General features: G+C 40.2%; 1 protein-coding gene across 1 annotated transcript; it reads left to right on the top strand.

Moving 5' to 3' along the window:
• The first annotated feature begins 1,853 nt into the window (after positions 1–1,853).
• On the top strand, positions 1,854–10,515 carry srsf3b (serine and arginine rich splicing factor 3b). The gene is made up of 6 exons (XM_062053653.1): positions 1,854–2,012; positions 3,547–3,757; positions 3,833–3,976; positions 6,597–6,635; positions 6,708–6,794; positions 9,981–10,515. The coding sequence occupies exons 2-6, from the start codon at positions 3,555–3,557 to the stop codon at positions 10,006–10,008; spliced, it is 501 nt and encodes a 166-aa protein (XP_061909637.1). The 5' UTR covers positions 1,854–2,012; positions 3,547–3,554; the 3' UTR covers positions 10,009–10,515.
• Positions 10,516–18,993: the final 8,478 nt, after the last annotated feature.

Below are 18,993 nucleotides of genomic sequence, written 5' to 3'. Positions count from 1 at the left end.
GAAACTCTCTCTGACAGGAGACTGCCAGACGTTCCCAGCAGACCCTCGCAATGCGTTTGGGCCTGCCAGGTCTGTCCGGCATCCTCCCCCACCATTGCAGCCAACTCACCACCAGGTGGTGATCGGTAGAAAGCTCCGCCCCTCTCTTCACTCGAGTGTCCAAAACATGAGGCCGCAAATCCGATGACACAACTACAAAGTCGATCATGGAACTGCAGCCTAGGGTGTCCTAGTGCCAAGTGCACATATGGACACCCTTATGTTTGAACATGGTGTTTGTTATGGACAATCTGTGACGAGCACAAAAGACCAATAACAAAACACCACTCTGGTTCAGATCCGTACGGCCATTCTTCCCAATCACGCCTCTCCAGGTTTCACTGTCATTGCCAACATGAGCGTTGAAGTCCCCCAGTAGGACAAGGGAATCACCCAGGGGAGCACTTTCCAGTACTCCCTCGAGTGTATCCAAAAAGGGTGGGTACTCTGAACTGCTGTTTGGTGCGTAAGCACAAACAACAGTCAGGACCCGTCCCCCCACCCGAAGGCAGAGGGAGGCTACCCTCTCGTCCACTGGGTTAAACTCCAACGTGCAGGCTTTCAGCCGGGGGGCAACAAGAATTGCTACCCCAGCTCGTCGCCTCTCACTGCGTGCAACGCCAGTGTGGAAGAGTGTCCAGCCCCTCTCAAGAGAACTGGTTCCAGAGGCTTTGCTGTGCGTCGAGGTGAGTCCGACTATATCCAGCCGGAACTTCTCTACCTCGCGCACTAGCTCAGGCTCCTTTTCCCCCCCAGCGAGGTGACGTTCCACGTCCCAAGAGCTAGCTTATGTAGCCGAGGATCAGACCGCCAAGTGCCCTGCCTTCGGCTGCCGCCCAGCTCACAATGCACCCGACCTCTATGGCCCCTCCCATTTAGTGGTGAGCCCATTGGAGGGGGGACCCACGCTGCCTCTTCGGGCTGTGCCCAGCCATGGGGACAGGCCCGGCCACCAGGCGCTCGCCATCGTGCCCCAACTCCGGGCCTGGCTCCAGAGGGGGGCCCCGGTGACCCGCGTCCGGGCGAGGGAAATCTGAGTCCTTGTCGATGCATTCCCCATAGAAGTCTTCGAGCTGCTCTTAGTCTGATCCCTCACCTAGGACCTGTTTGTCTTGGGAGACCCTACCAGGGGGCATGAAAGCCCCCGGACAACATAGCTCCTAGGATCGTTGGGACACGCAAACTCCTCTACCACATTAAGGTGGCAGCTCAGAGAGGAGTAAAACGAAGTAGATGCGGGAAATATCGCTTAAAGGAAGACATGAAACTGCTACAGGAAAATACCAAAAAAATAGGAGCGCAAGACAAGAACTAAAACACTCCACACAGGAAAACAGCAAAAAACTCAAAATAAGTCAGGGCGTGATGTGACAGGTGGTGACAGTACACCTACTTTGAGACAAAAGCTATATTGATGCATAGTTGGTTGTGGTTTAAAGTCATATCCAAAAATTGCGACAACGACTTTTTACTGTCAACTGAATTTCATTTTTTTGTGATTTCTGCTGGTGGTGTGCCACTGTGCCTACGGATTTTTTCAACGCAAAAAATGTGCCTTGGCTCAAAAAAGGTTGAAAAACACTGCTCTACTGAACAAAACGCTGTTGTATCGTCCGCAAATAATTGTTGTTGGTTATAATAAGAATGATTTATATATAATGATTGTGTACATACAGATATGCAGGTGTATATATTAATATGAAATTTGAATCAATGTACTGTATAAATACTTTAGTCTGCGGGCCATTAAGTCACCATTCACACCCAAAGGAGGGCGGCAATGTACTAAATCAGCCAGCAACCGCCGTAAAACAACAAAAGAAGAAGAAATACACAAAATGGCCCCGCCCTCACCAGAGTAGCTCAGTGGTCGATCGAAGCGCCATTTTCCATTGACTAGCGGAACGCGGAAAGGGCAACATTGCGATTGAAGAAGCGCCGACGAAACTTCACTCCGAAATACAACAAATACGGTTAGTTTGTGCAACAAATGTGCACGCATTATCCCTTCACAGCTTTGTGTTTTGTAATACTTGGTGCATTCACAGCAAAAGCAAATCAGCGTAAGCCATTGTTTTATTGGACTGCAGGCTAATGCTAGGCCTCGGCGGAGGCGGCGGCCATTTTAGCTATCTGAGCTAGCCACTCTCTACTGCTAGTTTCGAATAGACACAATGATACACTATGGCGCAAGTTACATATTTAAGGGTGCTGAGTGAGGGGTAATGGTTTAGTTGTATACAAAAACATTGTGACGATGTATTTTCGCCTCACAGAGACTCGGCCGTTCAAGCTATTGTTAGTACTGTTTCAGCAGTAAGGTAGGCCCAGACCCTTAGCGTTCAAGACCAGTACGTTTTGTGGTGAGAAATCTGCTTCCAAATCTTGTTTTGTACGAATTAAGTCACATTTATGTATAATATAAAGCCCTGTGTCTTAGGGAATTGTTCCAAATACTGTTGAAACTCTTCCTGCTAAGCAAGAATTTGGTTTCGAGTGACTGCAGTCGCATGATATTGAAGCGATGTGTCTTTACTGTGGTGATTATACTGCGTTTATTTTATTTGTATTTTTTATTTTATAAACATTTATTTTTAATATGCAACATTTACATACAATCAACAAACAATAATAATCAAAACAATTACAGAAACAGTACAAAACAGCGCCAGGGGGTTGTGAACTCAAAGTAACTAAAATAGAATGCAAAATATATATATGTAACAAAATGTAAAGCCCTAGGCTCACACAAGTTCCGTAAATAATCGAAATTTGGAACACAGCATCATAGTTTTCACGGCCTTTTGGTTGTTCGAGATAGAGAGCGTTTTAAAGTAGAGTTCCAATTCTATTTTTAAAGGCACAAAAAAACAGTTGGGGTATTGAGAATACTGTGTTTCTTTTACTTTGGAAGTCGGAACTGGGAATTATGTCACAGCCGAGTTGTTAGCGTTCCAGTTAGGTCGGAAATCAAAATGGCCATATCCACAATGGCCATTTTTGCGCTTGTATTGTCTGAGTACAAACAACTGACAATATGCACTCTTTCTGCAACCTTCAAACACGGTGGATGACGAGGAAGCACATACTCTACTGCTAGCTATACAGAACATACATAACACACAAAAAAAATGTAGTTTACACTACAATTGAAGATACCATATATAAGTGTACAACAATGCACTGTATATGCCTTATTTACGGCGACCAAAACTAAATAGACGTGCTAATAATGGATATAGTAGAAGCTGATATCATAGTGAACATCCAGAGCAGCCATCTTTAAAACAACAAACTTAGGGGTGATGGGAATGCTATGACTTTCCAAGTCAGAAATCAGAGCATTCCAGTTGAAATTCCGACTATTAACTGGTGAATTTAGACTTCCCAGTAAAAAAAATGGAATGCACCATTATAACCGTTGTGCCCATTTGATTGATGCGCATGTCAGTTAACCTGGATTCAAATTTAAGTCTGTTTCTCTTTTTTTCCTTCTTCCATTTTTAGATCCAGCCATGCATCGTGAATGTCCACTTGACTGCAAGGTCTACGTTGGGAATCTTGGGAACAATGGAAACAAGACCGAGTTAGAAAGATCTTTTAGTTACTATGGGCCTCTTCGCAGCGTATGGGTGGCGAGGAACCCACCAGGCTTTGCCTTTGTCGAATTTGAAGACCCCAGAGATGCTGTTGATGCCGTGCGCGAGCTTGATGGGAGGTAGGAAGTGACGGCCTGCAGCTAAATCTGACACAATAATGAGAATATTCATTGGCAATGTTTGCTGCTTTCCAGAACTTTATGCGGTTGCCGTGTGCGAGTGGAGCTGTCCAACGGCGAGAAGCGGAGCCGCAGCCGCGGGGCCCCACCTTCATGGAGCCGACGCCCTCGAGAACGAGATGACTACAGGCGACGTAGCAGTCCACCGCCACGGCGAAGGTGACCTAGAAAATGTTTTGTCATTGGCCAGTCAAAAGCAATTTGTATTTGAAACTTGACAAACGCTGCTACCCCCTCTCACTCAAAGTATTCTTCCTGGCAGTAAGATTTTCCCAAATAAGGGCTAGTGTTTTGTAATTATTCAGAATTTTTTGCCCTGCTATACGTAAGGATCATAACATTTTATAGAGACAAATAGTTATATACTTGATTACAATAGACGCGCCTATTTTTATAATCCCCGCAAAGTGAACACACTAATCTCATTCAAAGGTCAGAAAAAACTCATGGTTGTTGTTGCTAATCTTGTAATGATGTATTCACAATATATGACTGCTAATATTCAAGGGTAGATGTTAAACCAATAAACGCCCCTTGTCGACACTTTATAGCTTATTTTTACAGAAACAAAGTATATATTATTTCCTGAAATGTATCAGTTATACAGAAGCTATTTGCAAAGGTAGCCTTCTCAAACACTCAGGGTGAAATAACTAAAGATAGATGCATCCATACAAATGTCCCAAAAATGTCTATTTTGGTACCAAAACCCTACCGTATTTTTCGGATTATAAATCGCACCGGCCGAAAATGCATAATAAAGAAGGAAAAAAACATATATAAGTCACACTAGAATATAAGTCGCATTTTTGGGGAAAATTTATTTGATAAAATCCAACACCAAGAATAGACATTTGAAAGGCAATTTAAAATAACTAAATGGTGAACAGGCTGAATAAGTGTACGTTATATGACGCAAAGTAATTTATATTCATCTCCTTGGCAACTATCTGGGCGTAATTTCACACATAAATCGCACCCCCGGCCAAACTATGAAAAAAAATTGCGATTTATAATCCGAAAAATACGGTGTATGCCTCAATTATTGAATACATTTTAAAAGTTATTGCAAAAAATGAAATCTTTACATTTTAAAGCGTAGGGGGGAAATGGTGAATATGCAAGGGAGCAAATGCAGAACTGTGGATAGGTGGGTATTGACTGTCTGTTGACCCGAATATAAATGGATTAAAAAAAGTTAATTTCTCTTAGGAAAAAAGTCGATTCGTATATGAAAGGAAGTCTGAGCTTTTCATGGTATCACTCATCGAGAAAATAAAAATAGTGGCTCCAATGGTAGAGCGGTTGTCCAGAAACTTCAGTTTCTGGTATGAATCTTGCTACTGCCATCGTATCCTTTGGCAGGACCCTTAGCCACACTGGTATAGGAATGTGTGTGGCAGGATTCCTAATCTCATTGGGGGTTTCCTGGGTAAATAAGGGTTACAAAAAATATATTACTGTTGCAAAAACTGGTATAAAAAAGGATCTTATCGTCAGAATTGTCTTCTATTGGAGTCAGCACATTTGTTACTTTCAATGAGCATTATGGGTGATTGGTGATCACTTTGCGGGGACTACACATAATCTGTAACAGTTTTCAAAGTTTAAATATGGCTTGTAAGGCCTAGATTCTGCTTAGCAGTTCACTCTTGAGCTTTCTTCCATAACTGAAGTAAAGCCACTTTTTTCATTAGTGGGGATAAGAGTGGAAAATGTGATGCTTTTCCTTTTTGTTTGAGGATGCTTTTTATTTTTCATCTATATTAATAAGAATGAAACCCGTTGCAGAGCCACCACCATGCCTCTTCTCACCACCCTCAGAGTCAATCAACTAGTCCTCTTTCAGCATCATGTGACTGCTGACCATCGTGCCTCAATCAGCTTGGCTGGTGCTGTCACATGACCCAGGCACGGCCAGTCGTCAGGTTGCACCAGGCCATTGGTTCCTCATCATGCTCTTCTCAACCACCTCCTCCTTCAACCTTAACCCAAATGGCAGCGCCCGCCTCACATTCCAATCAGCGTATCGCGTTTCCAAATGTCGACAACCTACCAACAGCAGCCTTCGGCTAACCAATTAAAGCAGGGAAAAAGTCCACAGCCAGCCCCCACCTGCCTGCCACCTTATCATCTCGCAGCATCTGGCCAGGTCTATTCAGCCAATTCTACCTACCCGGCCAACAGTCTGCCACCCTTTCGTCATATCTAGCTTGTTGAAAACCAAAAATACTAGTAAGTTTTCCTGCTTCATTCAGTTCACTGATAACAGTTTTACAAGTGAAGACAGAGCTGGGTTACAAAAGGTTGTTGTTTTTTAAATTATTATTTACATAAGTTTGTCATTTTGTCCTCACCCATTGCTATAGTTCCATGTGTCAAAGGGTAAGGGGGTCCACCACCAAATGTCTGGAACTTTGTGTCCAGAGATTTGGATTGGAAGTTTTTGTCTCGGGGCTCTGAGCTCAGTTCTGTGCTTTAATCATATTCTAGCCTGTTTGTCAAGGTTTATTCCTTTCTATTTGCTTATGTTGCCTTTGTGACTGTCCACAGTGCAGTGTTCCATCCTCCGGTTTGTTGAGGCACATCTTAATCTGCTAGCATAGCTAACATAGTATATGGATGCACATTATACTGTGGCTGAAGATTTCAATATAGCTCCATGCCAGTAGTTGAATTTGTATTTAAACAAGCCTTGTAGATGGAAGCCCGCATACCAGCGTGCGATGGCGGACGTGTCAGTTGAGGTTCTTAACATCTCCACATTTTCCCTGCACAGATCTCCACGCAGGAGGAGCTTTAGTCGTAGTCGCAGCAGGTAAGTCACAAACTGGTTGATTATGCATCATATGGTTGAAAGTTGCTCTGAAATTTGGATGTTTTTGTGCAGGTCTTTCTCACGAGACAGGAGAAGGGAGCGGTCCGCTTCCCGGGACAGGAACCACAAACCTTCAAGGTCCTTCTCTCGATCAAGGAGGTAATATACCAACAATGGAGGATGCTCTTTGTACATCGTTCGATGCATGACACTAATGTTGCACTATTCTGCCAAAAATATAAATATTGGTTCTCTGGGGTGATTTTTGCTTTAGCTTTAAAGAAATTGTTTTATTTCATTATTATTAGACTCTTTGTTGTCCCCTGCTTTAAATAATTTACCACTGGAAGGACAGTTTACAGGGAAAAAGTGAAAATTATCCTTTAAGTCATAAATTTGGCATGCTCACAATGGTACAGATAACACACAGAATGGTCTGTTTTTGAAACGGTTCGTTTTCAATACTTTTTTTGTTTAATGATAATATAATTTTGCTTGTCAGCAAAGACTGCACTTTGAGGCAAGCAAAGTTATCAATGGTGTAATGAATACTGTTAAGAATTTTCTTAAAGGCCTACTGAAATGAAATTTTTTTATTCAAACGGGAATAGCAGATCCATTCTATGTGTCATACTTGATCATTTCGCGATATTGCCATATTTTTGCTGAAAGGATTTAGTAGAGAAAATCGACGAAAAAGTTCGCAACTTTTGCTCGCTGATAAAAAAAAGCCTTGCCTGTACCGGAAGTAGCGTGACGTCACAGGAGCTAGTATTCCTCACAATTCCCCGTTGTTTACAATGGAGCGAGAGAGATTCGGACCGAGAAAGTGACGATTACTCCATTAATTTGAGCGAGGATGAAAGATTCGTAGATGAGGAACGTTACAGTGAAGGACTTGAGAGGCAGTGATGGACGTATCTTTTTTCGCTCTGACCGTAACTTAGGTACAAGCTGGCTCATTGGATTCCACACTCACTCCTTTTTCTATTGTGTATCACAGATTTGTATTTTAAACCATCTCAGATACTATATCCTCTTGAAAATGAGAGTCGAGAACGCGAAATGGACATTCACAGTGACTGAACATGTAAATACACGATTAATAATTCAGCTTTGCGAAGCTAAAAAAAATAGAAGCTAACCTAGCTACATAGCCAACGTGATAGCATCAGTCTCAAATGCAGATAGAAACTAAATTAAAAAAAACCCTGACTGGATGAATAGACAGAAGATCAATAATACTATTAAACCATGAACATGTAAATACACGATTAATAATATTCAGCTTGGCGAAGCTAAAAAAATAGAAGCTAACCTAGCTACGTGGCCAACGTGATAGCATCAGTCTCAAATGCAGATAGAAACTAAATAAAAAAAACCCTGACTGGATGGATAGACAGAAGATCAATAATACTATTAAACCATGAACATGTAAATACATGATTAATAATATTCCGCTTGGCGAAGCTAAAAAAACTGATGCTATCACGTTGGCTACGTAGCTAAGTTAGCTTCTAGCTCAAATGCAGATAGAAACTAAATTTTTTTAAAAACTGACTTGATGTATAGACAGAAGATCAATAATACTATTAAACCATGAACATGTAAATACACGATTAATAATATTCAGCTTGGCGAAGCTAAAAAAACAGAAGCTAACTTAGATGCGGCGGCGGGCGTTGTACACTTTTGACGACACCCCGGCCGCCATCAGAGTCGGCAAGAAACATATATTTCCCCAAAGTTACGTACGTGACATGCACATATCGACACGCACGTACGGGCAAGCGATCAAATGTTTGGAAGCCAAAGCTAGACTCACCATAGTGCGTCTGCTATCCTGCTCAAAACACAACACAACCTCCTGGTGTTGGTGTTGCTGTAGTCCGCCGCTCCACCGATTGCACCTACAACTTTCTTATTTGCAGTCTCCATTGTCCATTAAACAAATTGCAAAATATTCACCAACACAGATGTCCAGAATACTGTGGAATTTTGTCGAAGAAAACAAGAGGCTTTTCTATCGGGTCCGACGGGGTCCAACCACTTCCGTTGCTTTTGTGACGTCACACGCATAAATCATATCCAAATGAGTTTTTCAACCGGAAGTGTGGCGGGAATTTTAAAATTGCACTTTATAAGTTAACCCGGCCGTATTGGCATGTGTTGCAATGTTAAGATTTCATCATTGATATATAAACTATCAGACTGCGTGGTTGGTAGTAGTGGGTTTCAGTAGGCCTTTAAGTTAACCGTAACTAAAACACTCTCATATGGTAAATGTCTTTGTATTACTTGACTACCGGTACTTAAATATACCAGTGCTTTTCATTAGTGGTTTGGCAGCAGGTGACCCAAACTGCAGATCTTTATTACATCAAATATCCTATATGTAATGAAGAAGCAGCTAAGTGCAGTTAGAATTTGAGGTAGTGCAGAATAATGTATGCCATCATAAAACATGTTCACTGATTATTTCAGGAGCAAGTTTAACAGCTTATGTGACAAACCCCAACCGTAAAGGTCTTTGGTACATGTTATATCTGAGGGGTTGAATTTAAGCCAACACAACAAATAAAGTGTTATTAAAAATATTTAGATATAGAAAATATCGCTACCCACACAGCCGTACACAATGCAAAATTAATTCCATCCATTTTATACTGCTTGTCCCTCCTTACTAAACAAAAAACTGCAGTCAATGAGGAAAGATTTTCCCAACTTTCCGGCATTATGCCGTGTACCGTTGCATCCTTACGCCACAGTATATTTTGCGATAGTAGGGCTGGACAATTATTTAAATATTAATTTCGATTATGGCTTCTCACGAGTATGAAAATACCATCCATCTATTTTCAATAATAATAAAAAAACACTTAATGGGCATGCAAATTCCGGAGCTTGTTACTATAACAGATGAGTGAAAAAATGAGTGGGGGAAAAACATCGCTACTAGAAGTTTGGGATGTCACCATGGTTGCTATTTTTTTGACACAGCACTAGTATGCCTAATTAATAATCACTACGCAACAAAGTAAGGCATGATTTCCGCATTCGTGCAACCACGGACGGAGTCACATAATCAGCCAATAAAACTGAATCCGCTGATGAACTCCAAATAAAATCAGGAAAATTCATTTATGCGAGTTTGCCCTGGCTGCGGAGCCCCGCTAGGGGGAAGGAAGTGTCTGCTGCCATGCCAACAAAGGTGCAGCGTTTGTGATGCAGCTCATCAAATAAATTAAAAAAACTGTTTAGAAGTTAGATGGCATCTTACTGTCAATTAGTGTGTGCAGCATTACTTACCACCTTGAATTAATTTCTTGTTTCTTTTGTCCGCAGTCGCTCCAGATCAAATGACAGGAAGTAGAATGGGAAGTGAGTGGAAGAAAACTGTAATGTTTTGACATTTTCACATGGACATTTGTGTATTTTTTTTTTTTAATCAATCAAGATTTTTAGTCCCAACACCATCAATGTAGTGTGGAAGTCCTGGGAAAAAAAAGTGCACCACCGAGCATTCCATTTCACCAGTTATATTTACTACTTGTTCTTATTTGCCTTTTTTGTAAATGGATATTAACATAGTTTGCCACATAGTAGGAGTTCATGTTTTATGTTGCTTGGTAAGAAACCTTAACGTTTTATCTAGAAAACCAACTCATGTTCACTGTGACTTTCTTACTTCACAGTGAAGGTTTCCATCTGTGCTTGTTAGTCGTTCTTTTTCTTTCTTTTTTTAAACAAGGCAGACAGATTGCTTAAAATATGGAACATACCTGAATCATAAATTACAGGATGTATTTTTGTGTACATGTTTCATTCCTTTGATACGATTTGAAATTGTCTCTCAATTAAACAAAATGGTGGTTTGAAACACGTTTTATAGCATTTTCTCTCTTAGGCTAAGTCCAATAATCAATATGTGGCTTAGTACAGTGGTCCCCGTCCGTGACACATTTGCTACCGGGCTGCACAGAAACAATTCATTCATAAACTACCGCATTTTCTCCGACATAACTTTCGCCTGTCCCACCAAACACACCAATAAGTTTGTTAATAGATGATTATTACAACTCCTTTTATATTACAACTTCAGCGTTATGGGGAGTTGATTTTTCATGCTAATTTTTGGCAGTTTTTATCAGCCACATGTGGGAAGCCGGTCTGTGAAAATAATGCATACATTAAACCGTTCCCTGGAGGAAAAAGTTGGGGACCCCTGGCCTAGAGCAGTGGTTCTCAAATGGGGGTACGCGTACCCCTGGGGGTACTTGAAGGTATGCCAAGGGGTACGTGAGATTTTTTTTTTAATATTCTAAAAATAGCAACAATTAAAAAAATCCTTTATAAATGTATTTATTGAATAATACTTCAACAAAATAAATGTTTAGAATTAAGTTCATGAATCCAGATGGATCTCTATTACAATCCCCAAAGAGGGCACTTTAAGTTGATGATTACTTCTATGTGTAGATATCTTTATTTATAATTGAATCACTTGTTTATTTTTCAACAAGTTTTAGTTATTTTTATATCTTTTTTTCCAAATTGTTCAAGAAAGACCACTACAAATGAGCAATATTTTGCACTGTTAAACAATTTAATAAATCAGAAACTGATGACACAGTGCTGTATTTTAATTCTTTATCTCTTTTTTTCAACCAAAAATGCTTTGCTCTGATTAGGGGGTACTTGAATTTAAAAAATTATCACAGGGGGTACATCACTAAAAAAAAGGTTGAGAACCACTGGCCTAAAGTACATAGTATTGTATGTTCAGTTTATTCTCCACTGAGGGCGCTGTGTATTGGAGTGGGCCAAAAGCGGCTGTGTCACTGTTAGGTTACTTTTGCAGCACAAGGCGGCATGGCCATTTTTACTAAGTTTAATTTCCAGTTGTGACAAATATAGACACTTTATTTGTTATATCAGTTCTTTTAAATAGTTAATGGTAATGTGGTGTTTTGTTGGTTTACATTATAATGGACAACAACTTTTTAAATTGACAAAACACAATGGTCTGACACTAATACTTCCCTTGGTGTCTATGTTCAATATTTGGAGCTCTAGTCTGCTCCAGTGTAGAGCTGTCTTATCTAGTCTTGAGCTTCACAATCTATCCAACCATCTTCAGTTCATGCCAAAGACTAGATAAAACAGCACTAGTCTCTGCTCCAGACATTTATTTTGGTAACATTTGGGGCTATGTTACACAATGTTGACTTTAAATGCACTGATATTTTGCTTACAAAATGCTACTCTAATATCCTTAGGACATTGAATGGAGCACAACTGGAAGCCAAATGAAATTTTCAGGTTGTCTTTGACAGTATTGCCTTTCACCTGAGCCTTATCAATTAATTAGATCTTTTTCAGTTGATGCTCAAGAGTAAGATTATGTAGAGGACAACTTTAGCTGACTAGATAAAACATCTCTTGTCTCCGCTGAAGACTCATCCAAGCAGGTTATATTAAATTCAAGCTCAAAACTAGAATAGACAGTTCTAGTGTCAGAGACTTTATCTTGAATAAATAAAAAACTAGACTAAATAGGACTGCACTAATATTGCACTAGACCAGAGAATAGAGCTGGAGCTCCGGTAGATTACATCGAGTTCAAGTGAGATAGGACAGCTCTAGCCTCCAGTGCTTGGCTAGAGCTGTCCTATCAAGTCTTGAGCTAAATACAATGTATCAAAGTGTCATTTATCCAACCATCTTCAGCTCGAGCTCAAGTAGGACAGTTCTAGTCTAAAGCAGTGATTCAGACTAGATAGGACAGCTTTAGTTTGGCGCACACACTAGAGCTGTTATATCTATTCTTGAACATGAACTAAAGATAGTGAAATGAATTGATGCAATGCAGATTCTAGTTGCGATCAATTCAATGCTCTAAGAAAATTAAACTAGGGTAAACACTTTGTTTGCACAGTATTAGTGAATTTAATGTCAACATTGGTTGGATGTCAAGATGGCCTGTTACTCTGTAGTATGCCTAAAAATATATTTTGCCAGACATACACACGTCTAAAGTTGCTTTTACTCAGAGGCATCTCGAGGACAAAAGATCCAACAACGATTTCAACGATACCAGTGGAGATACTAGCAAGACACATGCATGCTAATCCACCTGGCATGGCACAAATCAACCAGTGCCGGTGTGTGGACCCGGTTTAGGAAGCGGCCGTTCAGAACATCACTACCAGCTCTGATACTGACAAACGTGAGATCGCTAAGGAACAAAATTGATTAACTATTCCCCCCCACCCATACCAACAAAGACTACACTGAATTCTTTGTCATATGTCTTACTGAGAACTGGCTAGACCATAATGTGCCTGATCAGGCCATAACGCCATTCGGCTCCATTCTCCATCGAGCCAACAAGTCAGTGGAGCTGTCAAAGAAATCTACTTTTTGGTAAACCGGCGATGGTGCAACAACTCTTCAGAATTTCTGCTTTCCCTAGCTGGAATATATCCGTGTTAAATGCAGACCCTACTACGACCCAAGAGTATTTACATCGGCTATTCTCATTGACGTATACCATCCCACCATCAGCGAACGTCAACACAGCCACATCAGAACTCTCTGCCTCTATATCCTCTGTAAAAACCCAGATGCAGTTGTCCTTATTCTTGGCGACCTACTACACTAGCCTGTCTGTGGAATTCCCCAACTACGTCCAACAGGGCATCTGCACAAGTAGAGGGGAAAACACGTGGCAATGAAAGACTCTTGCCATTCATTCCTGCAGGCACCGATGGGTGGATCAGATCATGCGGTGCTCCTTCTCATGCCAAAGTAGAAACAGAAGCTTAAGTCCACCTGTGTACAATCCGGAACTGTTAAATGTTGGTCCAACAATGCCATCGAGACTACAAGGCTGCCTGGAGTGTACTGATAGGGACAACTTCATTGCAGCTGCTGGCAACCTGAACAAGCTGACACTGACGTCATGTCAACTTTTGTGTGGTTTTGTGTGACCACCAAAACAAAAACACATGGCAATAACAAACTCTAGTTCACAAACATTCTATTGTTACGGAAAAAGAAAAACTGAGCCATCTCTGTGGCAATAACGACCAATGTAAAAGTGTTCAAAACGGACTACAATCAGTGATCAAGAAAGCGTAATTCTCATACGCACAGAGTGCAACAGCAAACAGCTTCCAACGAATCCAGAGCCACCTGGAGAAAGTTGAAAAGCATTAAAAAAATGTTTTTAAAAGTCTGCACTTGCGATGGATATTGGCAATGATCTCCCAAATACACTCAACCAATTTAACACCAGATTTGAACAGTTATCTGTCTCCACCCTCCCCCCACCACCCTGTGCCATCTAGGAGGAGGAAGTGAGGGCCCCCTTCACTAAGAACAAAATAAATAAAGCTCCAGATTCTGATTGAATTAATAAGTCTTAAATTATGTGCTGCTCAACTTTCCCCTATTTTCACTTGCATTTTCAAATCAGTCTCTCATCCAGTGTATGGTACTAAAATGATTTAAGTCTCCATTGTCATCCCCGTTCCTAAATCAAACATTTTGTGCCTAAATAACTACAGAACCATTGCACTGACATGTGATAATGAAATCATTTTAATGATTTGTTTTACAACACTTAAACATGATAACTCCAATATTTGACAATTAAAAATTTTACATACCGTGCCAATAGATGCGTTGTCAGCCTTGCACATCATACAATACTGCAGCACCTGGAGAAGCCCAACACTTACGCCCGCATTCTGTTTATTGATTTCAGATGCGCTTTCAATACAATCAACCCAGCCAATCTTCTAAATAAACTCAAAGAAATTAACATTCATTGAATCACGAACATACCATATGCCACTGGATTTAAATGTTTTTTCTCCTCAAGGACAGAGTCAGGATCAGCAATGGCCTATCTGGACCTCTGACCCTTAGCACCGGGGCCCCTAAGGCTGCGTTCTGTCTCTATGGCTTTTCTCTCTGTACACAAATAACCTCAACTCCACCCACAACTCAGTCTCCATGATCAAGTATGCAGATGATACCCTCATAATTGTAGTCATAAACAATAACACTACCGTCTGCAAATATCTCAAACAGTAAACTGGTGCCAAGACAACAAACTCCTACTCTACAGCTAAAACACAGAAAATCACCCGTAACCCCACAATAAAATCCCCACTGTACATCACTTCTGAACCCACCTCCATCACAGACACTTTAAAAATTTCTCAGCACTCATATCTTGGAAACTCCAGTCAGATCACATCTACAAAAAAGCAAATCAACAGCTATTTCTCCTTCGCCAGCTCAGAAAATTCAGAGTCAGGCCCAACCTCCGATAGTTCTATACCTCAAGGCTCAAATCATCCAAAGCATACGCCTCTATAACCGTTTGGTTTGGTCATTTGGACTCACATTCATACAAAAAAACTACAGTGCATCGTTGATGAATCCAGCCGTAACACCCTTCCTTAGACACACTAACACAGCATCACTCTCGGGACGGCGTGGCGAAGTTGGTAGAGTGGCCGTGCCAGCAATCGGAGGGTTGCTGGTTACTGGGGTTCAATCCCCACCTTCTACCATCCTAGTCACGTCCGTTGTGTCCTTGGGCAAGACACTTCACCCTTACTCCTGATGGGTGCTGGTTAGCGCCTTGCATGGCAGCTCCCGCCATCAGTGTGTGAATGTGGAAATACTGTCAAAGCGCTTTGAGTACCTTGAAGGTAGAAAAGCGCTATACAAGTACATTTATCACTCTGACCCTTAACATCTACTACACATGCTGTTCACTCTCATGCCCTCAGGGAGGCGCCATAGATCATTGCCAGCCAAGTCTACAAGATTCACCAACAGTTTCATCTAATTATGCTACATACTAACTGGAATGCCTTTTTGATGTTGTGTGTTGCATGTTTATTTCCTTGTAAATGCACTGTAGACGTGAGCTATTAAGGCTGTACCGAATGTGAATTCCACAATTTTTTTGCGTGGCCCCTAAATGTTACCAAACTAAATTGGAATAATCTGGAGCACAGACGAGAGCTGTTCCATTTAGTTTTTGAGCAAGAACTGAAGGTGGTCGGATGGATTGATGAAGCTGGGATATATAGTATCTAGCTCTGCTCCAAACTAGAGCTGTCCTATCAAGCTCTAGTCTCTGCTCAATAAACTGGAGCTGTCCCAGCTGGTATAGGTTCCAGCACCCCCCGCTACCCCGAGAGGGACAAGCGGTAGAAAATGGATGTATGTCCCATCTTGTCTTGAGCATGATGGTGGGATAATATTGCTACATTATGCTTAGTGTATTGAGCACATCCCTCATGGCTGAGGATTTCACATTGGTTGCACAATTTTGATCTTTGCAAAATGATAGTATGATTATCGCAAATCTTCATGATGCATCTTTTTAATCAAATTTAATAAGATATTGAGATTGATTTGGTGGATTAAAAACGTCCTTGTCATTAAATGTAAATCTGTTGGTAGGTTGGTATGAAATGTAACTGGGTATTGGGTGGGTAGATTTTGAAAATAATTGTACTGTACTTTGTATATTATATAATGATGTATATTTTAACTGCGAGACCCTATCCATAAGCTTTACGCTTCTAGGGATTCCTTTTTGCAGAAAGGACTCTAATATTAACTAAAGAAACAATAATATAATATAAAATGGTGTCCGTAAATAAAAATAAATTGATGAAGCTGGAATTACAGTTACGTTCCATTCAATGCCCTTAGAAAAGGATATCATGGTAGACATTTTGTATGAAGTCAATAAATTGTATTGTTGACTATGTAGCTAGTGTATTAGTTGTATCCCCAACAGGTCATATTACAAATGAACTTCACGACATTTAATCAGGTAAAGTTACTTGGTGTCTCACATATTTCCCTCTTCTTTGGTGATACGTAGTCGTGGTCAAAAGTTTGCATACACTTGTAAAGAACATAATGTCATGGCTGTCTTGAGTTTCCAATCATGTCTACAACTCCTGTTTTTTGTGATAGAGTGATTGGAGCACATGTTGGTCACAAAAAACCTTATTACAGTGAAACTTGCCAAGGGACATGTAAGCAAATATTAACATTGCTGTATGTATACTTTTGACCCAGCAGATTTGGTCACATGTTCAGTAGACCCATAATAAATTCATAAAAGAACCAAACTTCATGAATGTTTTTTGTGACCAACAAGTATGTGCTCCAATCACTCTATCACAAAAAAATAAGAGTTGTAGAAATTATTGGAAACTCAAGACAGCCATGACATTATGTTCTTTACAAGTGTATGTAAACTTTTGACCACGACTGTATGTAATGAAGGTGACTGCAGGTAGTTTAACCCTTTCCCTGTGAAAGATAAGACCTTGTGCTGCTATAGTCACTAAGTTGTATGCAACTAGTGAGTCGTTCCATCTGCATCTGTACAAATATCACACACGAAAATCACAGATTTAACGCGGCTATATACAAAATGCCTCTTACTATTGTAACACTACAGTGACAACTTGAATATATTTGAGTCTATATTTGAAACATGAAGTACATCACATGTTTACACTTGCACAATTCAACATGTCCGAAAAGGTGACTGAAGAAGTAGAGCGTATTGACAATACCTATTCAATGTGTGGTATTTTCACTTACTATATGTTTCACATGTTAGAACAAATAAAAACATTTAGTAATACCAAGTATGATGTTTAGTAAATCATGTAAATATAGTAAAACAGACAGAAAAACAAATCATACAGTAAAAATAATAATTGAGAATTCATTTTCTGTATGTCATTGTCATGAGTGTTAATATACTTGACATACTTTTACTCCACATATTGATATGGAACGTGTCTGATGTTTTAAATGTAGTGTTTTCCCTTTATATTGTTGTGTATGTACAACTACAGTTTTTAGTGCAACAATAAACAAACGCAAGCAGCAATTATAGAGATGCTGTGTTTAACATCTCGGCTCAATTTGGAACACTAAAATACCACAAAATATAATTTTAATGGCACAATCTGTTGTATTTATTTTGCGACCCCGAGTGGGAAAAGCGGTAGAAAATGGATGGATGATTTAAATGATGTTACAAACTAAGAACAGGATGTAAACAAGTGTTGTAGTCATTGCTATGAAGTGGAAAATGGGTGTACAGGATTAAATAAACTCTGCTCCTACTCTTTTTCTGACTTGTTATGAGAAGATGAGAATATGATATAACTGCATGCATGTAAGAAATAAGCTACACAACAACCAAGCACAAACGATTTAGATCATTTTTGTTTCATTTGAAGCAAGTCAGGTATCCAGTGACTTTAGATTTAACAAGTAGACAAGAGCAGATTTTCCTCTTGTTTTTTCTTTTTTTGTGGGTATATCAATTCCCTTATTATTGATATATGATCATTAACAGCACAATTTAGCACTAAAACTAATCAGTTTGGTTTGCAGCCAATGGGTGAATTTAGATTGACCTAAAATAATCTTTAATCATTCAAAAACTAAAACAGTATAAGACGTGATGAGACATTTGTCCCACAGGCGGTATTATCTTATACCCCCTCCCCTCTCATCCCACGGTTTAATCACTTGTCTTCAGTCCCACCTGGCAGTTCCACGCGCGTAAATTCTTGCTTACATTCCACATTGCAGCAGCGCGGCGCACATGGCGGGCCTCTCGAATTTGCGCGCGCTTTACCGCCTCGAACCGATGTGACGTCACGTCACAAAGCGTGGACGTGACTCACGGTTGCCACGGAGATGGCGGGAAATCCGCCCAGAACGTGAAAGCATTGTTGTGTAAATGTGCTGTACACGCATGGTGGGTCTCATGGGACGCAAAAACACTTGTTCAGATCAATTTTAAACCCTCCTCGTTGACATTGCAAATAATAAAATAACTGCCATTCGTTTGCGCTGCATTTTTTTGTTGAACTATTTATGTTAACGTTTTATTGTTCATTTATCCATTCCTTGTGAAAATCTCCCCAAAGCTATTCCGTTCGTTTGTGCAGCAAAACTGTTTTTAACTATCAAAGTTTGTATAGTTTTTATGATATATTATGTTATTCATGATAACCAGACCCCCAACTATGTCAAAATCTCCCCAAACATGTCCCATTCGTTTGTGCTACAACATTTGTCTATTATAGTTATTTTGTTAATCAAGTGTTATTATTCATAATCAGCCCCATAACTATAATAGTTAGACAAAACATGTTTGCAGCACAAACTAATGGGACAAGTTTTGGGTGATTTTCACCGTATTATTCGGACTATAAGGCACACTTTCATTTTCTCAAAACTCGACAATGCGCCTTATACCCCGGAGCGCCTAATATACGGA

The sequence above is a fragment of the Entelurus aequoreus genome, linkage group LG01 (genome assembly GCF_033978785.1).
Source record: "Entelurus aequoreus isolate RoL-2023_Sb linkage group LG01, RoL_Eaeq_v1.1, whole genome shotgun sequence".
Lineage (NCBI taxonomy): Eukaryota > Metazoa > Chordata > Actinopteri > Syngnathiformes > Syngnathidae > Entelurus > Entelurus aequoreus.
Note: the sequence above shows the minus strand (reverse complement) of the source record. Positions and strands in the feature narration are given on the sequence as shown.